Source organism: Neopelma chrysocephalum, unplaced genomic scaffold, assembly GCF_003984885.1.
Source record: "Neopelma chrysocephalum unplaced genomic scaffold, ASM398488v2 Primary Assembly neopelma1_102, whole genome shotgun sequence".
NCBI classification, from domain to species: Eukaryota; Metazoa; Chordata; class Aves; order Passeriformes; family Pipridae; genus Neopelma; species Neopelma chrysocephalum.
The window spans coordinates 4,333,108-4,345,827 of record NW_020897765.1 but is presented as its reverse complement, the minus strand read 5'-3'; the positions used below and the strand labels follow the sequence as shown (position 1 = coordinate 4,345,827).

The window sequence follows — 12,720 nt, the reverse complement described above, 5'->3', positions numbered from 1 at the left end:
TACATCACTAGACGTGTAGGCACAGTAGTTATTATTGCTGGAATTTATCTAACATATGAAAATGTATAAATGTCTAGTTTTTTAATAGTAAGAGTTTTACCTTAGTCTATGTTTTGTCTCATAACCTGAACCTGAATAACTCAGAGCCCTTTGAAGGTTTCAGTGTTGAATTCCAAATTAGACTGCAGTTTTTAAATATTTTTTCACATCTTACATTACCACTTACTGTGTTCTCAAAGAAAACAAGGGTTTTTAAATACAGCATATCTGCTTATTCTTATCTGTCTAGGAAAGGTTTATTTTGCAAATTATATAAAACTAGTGTTTTTCTTTAGCAATGAATGAATTATAAGAATGTAAGAAATGCAGGGCATATCTTTGGATTAAATTCAAAAAGTGTTTTAGGTATAGGAGTAGGAAAAAACTGCTGTTTAAGAACGGAATGTCTAGGAGACATCCACCTAGTTGGTCAACCCTAAGACCTGCCCTCAAAATCTTATTTGTTCAGCATGGTATTTTAAATCCCCAAACCTGTATCAAGAGAGTACCTCCACCTAATCCCCATGCTGTCATGGACAGAATCCAAATGGGTCCCTGAAGTGTCTCTGCAGCCTTTGCTGACCAAGGGACTGCCTGGGGATCCACGCCTTTGTGGCAGTGGGATCACATATGCCTGGTGATGAGGCTGTGGCTATTTTGGTAGAGCACCTGCTTTTCTCAAAGCCTCAGAAATTGAGGTGGTTCCTCTGCAGTGAGAATCCCTCATGGTGGAGGAAGCAGGACTACTTTTGAGCTTGGGACAATAATATTTCCAAAGTTATTCTTCAGCAGAAAGCTGCTATTGTGGGAAAAGTTGCTTACAAAGAGACGGGGCTGTGCCTAGGGACACGGCTCTGAAAAGCGCAGGGTGATCTGAGCAGTTTGCAGCCCTGCCGACTCCAATGCAGGGCTGAGTGCTGCTCCTCCGGTGCTTTGCCAGCCCAGATGAACTGAACTGACACTATCAGAGACCAAAAAGGGCAGGATTGTCTCTGTGAATCCCCCCCCCACCCCCATTTAAGAAAATTTGCATTATGCATAGCAACTAAGGAGAATTGCAGCTGGTCTCAAATGAAGACAGGACAAAAGGGAAATATTCCTGCCACTTAGGCTTTCAGGCTTGCTCATGGGAACAATTCGGCTGAGGGGGGCAGACACAAAACCTTCCTCAAAGTCCAATGTGGTTTTCTGTGAGCTATCTGGGAGCTTCCCTCTGATGAGGGGAAGCTTTGACTGATGCAGATGGGGTTTCTCTTGCCACCATGTAATTTTGTATTGCAATGCCTATACTGAATGGGATAAGCGATCTCACAGAGGTTGGTGCAGCTCTCCAGCAAAATTTGGAATACAGAAGAAGAACAGAGGAAAGAAGAATCCAGCTGCAATTAGATGAGTCCTAAATGCTCTGTTTCCAACAAGGGGCAAGCACACTACTATCATATGGTGATATTTCACAGTCACTTCATTGTACAATGCTTTTTTCTGAAGGAGCAGGCAAAGTCACATTGCTCTGAGCTGGCAGGGTGTGGAAAACACCAAGTCCATGAAGGTCTGACTCATTTTGTGAGTCCGAAAGTGGAGTCTGTGCTGGCTTCACTCGTGCTTCTTGTCATCTGAGGTTTCTGTAGGCACCATGCAATCCTTTCATCACTATAAATTTAGTTGTCTTGAGGGGTTGGGGGTAGTTTATGTGTGTTTGCAATTTTGCTTCTACATAACCTTTCAAACAGGGAAGCCAAAGTCTACTTTGATTCTGGCAATGCAGGCAATTAGGAGAACAAAAATCTGAGCCCTCAGCCAGTCTTCTTTAGGGTGGGCAGCTTTTTGGCTTGACACTCTCCTTTTGAGTATCCAGATCCCTCACTGAAAATCAGTGCATGGGCTAAGATTTCGTTGTGTACCAATGGTAAGGTCTGCCAGAGAAACTTGAGGAGAATTGTCACTTTCATCCTTACAGCCTTACACTGAAGGACTTTTTGTGGAGGCCCATAACCCACTGAAGGAATTCAGGGATGGGCTGGCATGCTGCCAGCTTGCATGGTAATACACTAATAGATACCACTGCAGCCTGGCCAGCAGGCTGTAATTTGATGTCTGTGTGCAGAACCTGGATGGGTATATTTCATATATCATCTGCATCCCCAGGGCGATGTACCACTGGTGACATTTTGTAAATCAATGCATAGCCATAAGCAAAGCCATTGTCTGTGCTTGGAGAATTCCTGCAGCACTTTAAAAAGACACACTTATTAATAAAATGTAATAATGCTAATCTCCTAATATGGTTTAAGCATATTTACTAATTACAAGAGGGAGTAACACTAGAAACAGCATAAGATATTTTTATGTTAAGCTAATAAAAAAAAAGAGTATGACCAAATGAGTGTGAGCAACAATTATCTAATGCAGTATTCCCATATGGAGAAAAAGGATATTATGGCACATCCCTGGAATGCTACTGTGGTTTAGAAAAGAAAAAAAAAAAACACATCCTGTTACCAGCAGAAGGAAATGAAACAGTTCTCAGGAGCAGATGCCATATTAATTCCTGTATTCATCTGATAATATTCCACATGTAAGTGTGCAATGGTATTTTAACCACTCTGAGCCTCATTGCTGAAAGAGTCTGGACTGCTTAAGCACACTGACATAAGGCAAGCAAGGAACTGCTTTAGTCCAAAGAGGAATTCTGTCCTGCCCTGCAGCAGAAGAAAGGCATTTGTTACTATCAGGCCATTGTTTGCCCCATAAGATGTTCTTTTGCATTAACCCAATGATAATTCCATCTTTGACACTAGATCAAAGTGCACAGAGCAAAGGGGTGAAACTCAGAGAGCTCTGAAACTTCTCTTGCTTCATGAAAAGTTTGCTATCTGCTTATTGGGCTGGTGGCATCTTGCAAAAGGCTGGGCAAGGTCTTTCCTGTACTTATTAAAAGCAGAGGCTAAACAGGGTGGACTTCAAGGGACGGTTGTACTTTCTGAGAATAAGAACAGAGAGGGAGATTGTCATTGAAAGACAGAAAGATTAGTGGTTTTCAAATAATATTTTTCTTGGATAAGGAAGGAGTAAATTTCCGTCCTACTGCAAGACTGATCTTCAGAGCAATAACATGACATTCTCCTTACTTATAAAAGAGCTTTGCTTCCACAGAGATTATGTTTTACCATACAGAAGAAGAAGGTAATTCTTCATTAAAGATAGGGAATTAAACACATGCTTGTTCAGCTAATAACCTGGTGAATGTAGAGGAAAGAATGACATTTCTATGTCATTGTCTGTAATATCTCACTGGTTACAGTCTGATGACTCCTCTAGAAAGACTAATGTTAAGTTATTCAGCCAAGCCACAGCATGCAATATAATTTAAAGACCATCCAATCTAATTACAGTTAGTGAAGCATCACTAGGAACCAGTCTGCTATTTGGTACGACTTGTATCTTGTCATTGCCACTTCTGTCTTTATCAGAAGCAATTAATCTCATATTCCTGAAACTTTGCTGTAAAACTCCTTCCAAAATGTCACACTTCCTATGAGTGTTTTTAGCAATGAGCCAGCATCCTCTGACAGGCCATAAAACACTGCACATTGCTCATTTGTTGAGAAAGTGCTTAGATGAGGTTCATGCTATAGACTGACATTATAAAGAACTGCAGCTTTGACTCCCTCCCACACTTCCCCTTCTCAATTTCTGGCACTTAATCACAGGGGTAGAAAATTGCCATGAAATCAGAAGAGCAGGGCTTTTTCCTTCCTACTTGACCATAGTATAAATAGTTGTACATGCTAAAGTGGTGGAGATGCAGGCCCTGCCCAGATCAGAGTGAGTCAAAGTCACTAAATGCTTCCCGTGGAGAGGGAGTGCTGCTTACCATGAGTAACGCCAGCCAGGTGGTGGAACACTGGCCTGGCTGACAAGAAACATCCCATGATCAAAGGAGAAAAGGAAATACATAACATAATGCATAGCTGACTTCTCATTGTACAGCTGTGATTTTCTCCTTCAGAATTCAGAAAGATTTCAAAAAAATCAGAGCTTTAGTTTGAGACATTTGCAATATAATAAAAATACGTCCACATGCATTAAATCTGTTTCTTATACTAACTTTTTAAAGTGGCTCTGCTATTTCTTTTTTTTTGCAACTGCCATTTCTTGATTGTAATCTGCTAAGGCAGGTAATGTCCCTGCCATAACACCTCCACAACATTTAATCTTGTCCTTTTCCATCACGTACAACCCTCCCTTATTCCTTCTACCACTACAACTGTGATCATTACTTAATCCAACTTAAAAACCAACTCTTGTCCTTCCTATCTCCAGCCTCCCAGCAAGTAAGAGCAAATATTGTCACCAAGCCTGCCATCTGCTAGCTGCCACAGAGCACCATGCTGCTACTCTCAGAGCTGCCACAGAGGTAAGAAGACAAATAGGGTGCTGCTGCCTGCTGCAAGGGGCTGAGGTGGCAGAGCTGCTGCCACTAAACCCAAAAGGAGATGGGAAAAGGGACATCTAAAAGCTCCCTGGGAAAAGAGCACTTGATCAGCACCAGTGGCCACTCTGGTTTGTGAGTGCAGCTATATGGAAACTGCCTGAGCATCAGCTTCCCATTTCCTTCAAGAAAATGGTGAAGGGTTCTGGCATATGGTCCATGTATCACCCACTTAGACTACAGTGAACAGGATTATATTTCTGTTATACTCAGTCAGACCATTAGATCTCTCCCCTCTTAGGCCTCTTTGTAATAAAGGAATCTCAGAACTAGCATGTGTCAGAAAAGTAATCTGTTTTAGCTAAACAGCTATGAGGTTTCTTTTAAATAACCTTTTTTCCAATTTGCAGTGGTGTCAGACTCCACATGGATTTCAATCAGAAAAGTTCCAAATATCTGCAGTCTGCTCAGAAAGTGAACTGTACACTTGTTCCAGATGACTCCCCCTTTCCCTTACACCACAGAGCACTCCCAGCCTTGACAATATGCTCCCCTTTCACAAGATGCAGGGTGGGAGCAAACAGTGTTCAGTTCGCTGGTTGGTTCAACCTTGTTCTCCTTTTTACACTATGGCACATATTTGTGCAGCATGCAACAACCAAGTGAGAACGCCTTTTCCAAGTGGTATTTCTTAATGGCATTTGGAGAAAGATTTGTGAGTAATGTCACAGGAATGACAAATTAAAGCCTCCTTCACACACTTCCACGATTCTCTTTTCCCCTTGTATTTTCCTCTTTATACCTCTTTCAGTCTATATTTTCTTTGATTGAAAGCACTGAAAAGTTGTTAAAACAAAGAGTGCTCCCTGTCTCCTCACTCCTTCAGATATGTTTTATTTCTGTTCTTTTAAGTGCTTTGGATCAGGTCCTCGCCTCTGGCATTATTCCTCCAGCCTTGACTTACATCTAGAATAGTGGCTTCTGGCAAGTTTCTTGCTCCTCACTGGCTGGCTACTGTGTGCAGGGCTCCTGCTTTTCATGGGTCAAGGGCTCAGGCATCTTGAGACTAGCACTGGCTCCAATGTTTCTTTTTCAGTCTCCTCACAAAAACGAACCAGGGTTTAATAGTTAGTTCTCAATATAGAGCTCCCTTATTTATTTTCTTCACATGTCTGTTCTTTCTTACTGTTCCTGGCCACAAAGAGAAGAAAGCTGGAAGAACATCACTTTTGCCAGTTTATTACCAATTTTGAGCTGTGACAGCTGCCATAGTAGGGAGGTAGAGGGAACGAGGGAGGACATCTAGATGGAACAGATTAGCCCATCACCAGGCCTGTTGCTGAATCTTCTGCAAGACCCCAGTGTAAGTAAGTATCCCCAGAAATATGGGCACTATTCCATAGCCCTCTTCCTGGCTGTAAGTAGTCTTTCTAACACTTCTCTAAATTTCAGCTCCTCTAGTGCAAAAACCTAAATAGAGCACAGCAGCTACAGGCTGGCATCCTGTACAAGGGTGAGATCTGAAGGACGGATGAGTTCAGCAAAACAGCAAAAGAGTAGGCAGGAGATTATGACCCACAGCATAGCAGTGATCATGACTACACTCTACTTCCCATAGTACTAAGAACAAAATTGAGAGAAAATATCTTTTAAGTTGTCCTTGAAAATTTTAAGAAAATATCGTCTTTGTCCTAGAGATATTTTTTTTTTTAAGGAAATGATAATAAATGGTATTTGGCTTTAGGTTGACTGGATGGCTTTATTTGGCTAAAAATTGTCACATTTTATTTGTGGATACCTTAATTTTCTTTCAGTCTCTTTAAAGAGGCAGATGAATTACGAAAAGAATAATATAAACAGGAGACACTGCAACCCTCCCTTTAAAAATGTAGAAATAATACATATTAAAGTTTTCAAACCTACCCTGCTCCTTCTCAGATAAAAACAAGAGGAAAATAATTGGGCTCATTGCCTTTTTGCAATCAATTTTCTAATCCCAGGATTTCTTCTTCTTTACATGAAGCTGGTATCATGACATCTCACTTCACCCGTAAAAGCCAGTGCATCTAATCTCAGGTGGTAGCTAGACTGTAGCAAACCAAGGATTTGGGATTCATCCTCCCATTTGCACAGACCTGTCTTGAGGCAGCAATGCTTCTCTCCCTACTGATCGCAGAGGAAACAGGGTCAAATCATTTGGATTTAACACTTGAGCTTCAGTGGTTAAATTTAGATACAATAAATTTCCCCTTGCTCTTCTGTATCCTTAGTATTTTCCTTTACTGGTGGAGACCTGATTTTTCTTGTTTCTACTTACCTTCAAGAAGTCACGATCACAGTCCAATCCATCTTCTAAATCAAAGGCCGTGAAGCTATAGTTGAGAGTGTTCCCCTTGGTAGTTTGGACAGTCCAGCTGCAGTGTTCATTTAATGGATAATTATTTGGATAATTTAAACTTTCCAATATGCCATGGCTACGATTAACAGTCAGTACTTCATGGCAAACTGAAAAAGAAGTGATAACAGATCATATTTGTGCAGTGATCCAATAAATCAAAAAATTACAAATTGAAGTTACTGATAGTATTACAAGGTGAGAAATAATTTTATTCAGATTAGAGAAGTCATATAGAAAGAGAATTGTGACCTGTTGAAGAACATATTTATGTTTCAAACAAAATCCAGACTTGAATCCTTTGGCTCTATTATGACCTTCTTTTCTGAAACTTGCAGCCTCATCCTTATATATAGTACATATATTTTGGCAGTTTTCTTTAATTCTAAATACATGGTTATTCCTGAAACACATTCTGATAGATAATGGCAGAAATTTGTCCTGTCATTGGAAACAATTTGGGGAGGGTGCTTAACAAAGATGAACTAATAGATTGAAGTGGGTTATTTCAGCAAACTAGGAAAAAATTATAAACCTGGTTTAAACAACAAATGGAAAGTACACTACTAGTATTGGGCTTTCTGGCTCCAGGAACAGGAAGCTATTATGATTTTTTTTAAAAAAGGAGCCATGATTTTTCTTGTGAGACATCTAATAGAATCCTAGCATAGGAACTGGACGCTCACCTGGAATAATAAGAGCTTTCCTTGAAGTGTCAAGAAAATGAAAATAAACTAAACTAGATAAAGAATGAAATTACAAGTATGGCATCAGGTCAGTGACTCTCATTTTCCTGTATACACCTTTCCCTAAAGACAGAAAATATCAATGTGGGCACTCCCTTGTCTGGAAGCAGCATACAATGTGTATCAGGAGCAGAGCAGTGTAATGCACAGAGAAGTGGGCAGCAGGAGAGGAGTGGGTTCTTTGATTTGTGCAGCAAATCCACAGTGTTTGAACAGCAGAAATTGCTGAAATTCACTTGCATAACTGTTCTATTGTCTGTCACCAAGGGTAGCACACCTACCTCCTGCACATTTTTTATTCTTTCCAAACATTTAAAGAGCAGCAAGGTCTGTGTTTTTAGTACTTTGAAATGCTTGGGGTACAGCTGAAGGTCAGGGTCAGGTGAAGAGAAGCTTGTCTGCAAAGCTACGCTGAAGCAACAACTCTTTGAAAGGATAGAATGAAGAGCACAAAATGGATTTTGAAGAATGCAAGATGGGTAAAATTTGCTACCCCCTGCCACCAAGATCTTATTAGAAACATATCAGGCACAAAGGTGCCTTTGAATGTTAACTTGATACCATGTTTTCCTTTGCAATGTTTTTCAATTCATCATTACATTTCTTTCACGTACATGTAAATGTATCTGGCATCCTTATTTTACACCATACCGGCTACATAATTTTAGCTTTTGGGCAAGCCATTGCCATTAAAAGCCTTCTCTGATTCATCTTCAGGAATTAAATATGAATGTAAATCACATTATCTGATAGCTCAGGTTCTTCATCTGAGCGCTTTGAAAGTGCTCTTTCTGTTTAATTAATGAAAGGGAGGGGAAACCTCTTCTAATATATCTTCTTGACATTGCAGTCTGAAAAGTACATGGTAGATGACTCTGTGATGTCTGTAAGGAATTAGGGAGCCAAAGCTTCCCCACTCTTCTAATTATTGTATGTGTCATGCGAGGATGAATAGCTTTGGTTTTTTTGTAATCCATTTACTATTGTCCAACTAAATGTCTGTAAACCTACAGCAATCCCTATCACTTGGGCATGTCATATTTAGGGTGCACAAAGATGCTTGCAAATCATTTTGTATTCAGTGAAGTTATGTATCTTCCAATGTGCATTTAACCATATAAAAAGTATAAAGTGTATAAGGAGAAAAGTAAATGCTGGGACTATATTCAAGATTAAGACTGTGAATAAAATAACTTTAATTTGTCATGTGTCTTCTTGGATTTTTTCTCCAAATGTTCTTATTCTGATATTTCTGGGGTAGAACTATTTTACAAAAAAGTGTTTGCAAGAAAAGTATGACCCTTACCACAAGATATAAAAAAAATGAAACCTTTTTAAGTGTTCCAGGTAGGCTAACTTATCCCAAGCACCTACAATGATGCAGGATGGTTGACAGGAACTCAATTATCCTTTGTCATCCTGCCTCACAAGAAGCTAGAAAATCAGACAAGCTTGCTAAATCTGCCTTCTCTGTTTAAAAGTCAAGAGACTGGATGAGCAGAAGAGAAAGAACAGTCCAATCTACCCTGTTATGGACTTCTAGCGCTTGTTATTCTGAGTAAATCTGAAGTGGTAAGTGCCACTGGTGCAGGTAATAAAAGTAGAGACACCTCACCAGCTTTCTCTTACGGAGGAGATGAACTCCATCACAAGGAGATGGGCAGATAATTTTTAGCTCTCTGTCCTGTAACTGTAGCAGACTAGAGAATCTGGGTCAGTAGTATGCTGTACACATTGCCCTCTGCTCATGAACAGGTAAGATCATGGGCTGCAAGAAGTTTCACGAACAATATGAACTGTCGAAACTTGTTCTCATCTTCTTTTATTTACTTACCCTGTTTGTATTTGGCTAAGAAACCTCCACCTTGCAGACTGTTGTCTGTCCTTAGTTTTACATACACGCTGTCTCCACTGGAATGGATGAGTTCTGGTATCTGAGTCCCACAAAATTTGCCTAGCTGTCTAGCATTACTGCTGTTGCCATCATATACCTAAAAAAAATTAAAAAATAAATAGAATAAAGCTGATGGCATTACAAAGCCAAGTTGTGAAATGTCTGCTTAGGGAATTGTTACTGGGTATACAAGAGGTTAAATTCTATTCCTGTGCAGAGGAAGCCTGACAGGCATTTCAGAAACGAGCAAATCAGTGGAAAAGCAGAAAGCCAGTAACTGAATACTGGTGGGTTTTGAGGGGCTTGCTCACCAAGAGGGGAAACCTTCACCCCATTTCAACTTTATTAAAAATATTCAAATAATTTATGCAACAATTCAAATATGAAATTTGGAATTAACAATAGGGTTATTGACACAGTTTTGTTTTTTTCCATGTAATTTACTAAGAAAGCATACTAAAGCCTTTGTTCAAAACACAGCACATTTAAAAGATATAGACAGATTCTTGTTTCGGTGGCCTTTCTATCTAGACATAAATGCTTTTCTTACCAGCAGCTACACAAACACCGCTGCCTTGCCTCTCACAGCTCTGTGATATGAAGGTACCACATCAACAAGGAGCTTTTCTATTCTGAGTGTGTTCACCCAGTAACACTTGAAAACCAAGGCTCTGTGTTTTCCCTTGCCTGTGTGCTCATCATACCCTTATAGAGCAAAGCATCACGGGGTACATACCGCAAGGTAATCGAAGGTGCACTTCGAGTGATACTCTAGATGGAACTGCTCAAACTGGATTTCAAATGGGCTTCCTCGGCTTCCTCTGAGGAACCAGTAGCACTCTGAATTGTGGTAATATGGCATAGGGTAGTTAGGAGACATGAAGATGCCAGAAGCTGTCATCAAAGTCCCACCACAACCTGAAAATGGCAAAGAAACCAAACCAACACTTAACATCTAGAAGAGTAGAGAACTAGACATGATGTGTGAGATTCTCACTATGGATCTCCTTCACATGCTCTGAACAACTTCAGCGATGCCCCAAAAATCTGCATCTAGCCATCAGCATTGTAAGCAGAAGAGTGCCCATAGCATATAGAAATATTAACTATCTAATTTGAAAACTGCTTCTGATAGGCAGTTAACCTTCAAATAGAAACCTCTCAATTAAATTCTCAATTACCACTTTCCTAAACATATGAGATAATTGATGCAACATTTTATCTAATAAATAGTACATCCTTTCCTGTAGCAAAAAAGAAAGCACAAGGATCAAGAAAGTCGGATCCTTTATGTTAACAACGTGCATATATGTTGCTATATAATTAGAGGACAGACTTTAGAAGATGGGAAGCAGAAAAGATGTGGGGGAAAAGGTGAGGAATTAAACACAAAGGATCAAAAATGAGATGTGTAAAATAGTTCTGTACTTGATGCAGTAATTTTACCTGCTGCTGTACCATCCCACTCTGCTGAAAATCCCTTTCTGGTGCCAAACACATCACTTACAAACTTTATCCACAGCTTGTTACCATGAGAAATTATAACAGGAGGCAGGTCTGTACCACAGTATTTTCCAAGAGGAGGAGAAGTTTCATAGCCTCCATCTCTAGAATGACAGAGAATAAAAACCTTGGGTCAAAGAGGGAAACCATGAGAAATGTTAACAAATCCAAAATATTGGGATTCTTTCAAGCCTGGGAAAGCCTAATCCTGGCTCTTCACCTTCCACAGCAATAACACTGCCAAATACTAGAGGATTCCTGCCACTTGCAGTAAGAAGCCCTACCACAGCCACCTGCTTGCTGGGTATGTCACTCTCTCATCTGAGCAGCCTGTCCAGAGGGTGTCAACACAATAACAGGCTCAAGAAGTGTCTCAGGTAGAGTTGGTGCTGCAAAGGGCAGGACTTGCTCTGTATTCTACTAGGTGCAACCAAAGGTAATCCTCTAATTTGAAACAACAGTTTCACTGCTCACTGGTTAGCCTGGCACAAAACTAGGTAAGTTGACTTATTAAAAAAACCCCATGTTTATTTGCCACCACACAAATGGGAATTAATTTCTGAAGTCATTTTACTGATACAATGTGCATTTTTAAATATTTTCTTAGTCTTCAAAGTTGTTTGTACAACCACTTACCTTCTTATTTTTAAATTAAGTAATGCTTCCAGTAATATTTTTTAATACTGTAATCAGGACGCACAGTTAATGGTCTGTTTTGCCTCCTGCACATCTCTCATGGGAATAAAAAAGACGGTGACAATGTGTTTATTGATTGTTTTCTAACCTTATCTTTAAACACTTTCATACTACAAACACCCTACGGGTAATTAGGACAATAATAAATACACATTTCTATATATGGGTGTGATCTTGATATGATGCTTTTTAAGTGACAGTAATACTTTTAATTACATTTTGACAGATTTATACCTGCTTTTGAGTGAAATTTCTACTTAGACCTTGCCACTGTTTTCTTGTCATCCTCATAGGTTAAACTGCTTGCTTTTGTTACCGGCAGTTGAAGAACTGTACCAGAACCTCCCCCTGACTTGTATCTCAGCCTCTGCAGCTGTGGTCAGATGAACAATTTTCTTAGTTGACTGAATGCAATTTATCAGAGGACATCTCAGGACAAGAAACCAAAGTGACACTTCACCTAAGACTTATCTAGCTTCCCCTTTTAATGGTATCAGGTTTGATGAGACACTCTGGAAATCCAGTTATGGCAGCAGCAATGTGCTGAATTGCACTTAGCAATGTTCTGGCTGTATTTTAAAATCTGTTTAATACTGTTGAGCTCTTCACAGTGAAAAAAGAGTTAGATTTATGCAATAAATGAATGTTTTCAGTTCTCAAGGTGAAAAAGTGAAAAAAGGTCACTCCTGTTACAATTCAGATTGCCCCAAATTAAAGTGTTAATTGTTAAAATAAAGTTAAATTAAATTTAATCTCGGATTGTTGTTTTAAAAACTAAAAACCAAAATACTCTACTTAGAAAATATTGAAAAAGCTTTTCAGGTTTTTATAGCTTTCTCCAGTTTGTATGTACAGCTGAAAAAAACCCCATAGCTAACTCAGTTGGAATTCAGAATCTCAATACTGCAACTTCAGCAAGCAGATTTTTGTTTGGTTTTAAAAAAATAAGGCACTACTTACCAAGGAATATTTCATACAGAATATCTGGTATAATGTTCAGAATCAGCTTTATCAT

The 12,720-nt window shown here is 39.4% G+C and overlaps 1 protein-coding gene across 2 annotated transcripts in view; it reads right to left on the bottom strand.

Moving 5' to 3' along the window:
• CUBN (cubilin) overlaps nucleotides 1-12,720 on the bottom strand; it is a 146,249-nt gene that overhangs the window by 95,794 nt on the left and 37,735 nt on the right. For both annotated transcript variants that reach the window (XM_027695563.1, XM_027695562.1), the window contains exons 24-27: nucleotides 10,953-11,113; nucleotides 10,243-10,424; nucleotides 9,447-9,603; nucleotides 6,789-6,976 (exon numbers count right to left, since the gene is read on the bottom strand). In XM_027695563.1, the coding sequence (XP_027551364.1) occupies nucleotides 6,789-6,976; nucleotides 9,447-9,603; nucleotides 10,243-10,424; nucleotides 10,953-11,113 (688 nt within the window). The remainder of the gene's footprint in view (nucleotides 1-6,788; nucleotides 6,977-9,446; nucleotides 9,604-10,242; nucleotides 10,425-10,952; nucleotides 11,114-12,720) is intronic.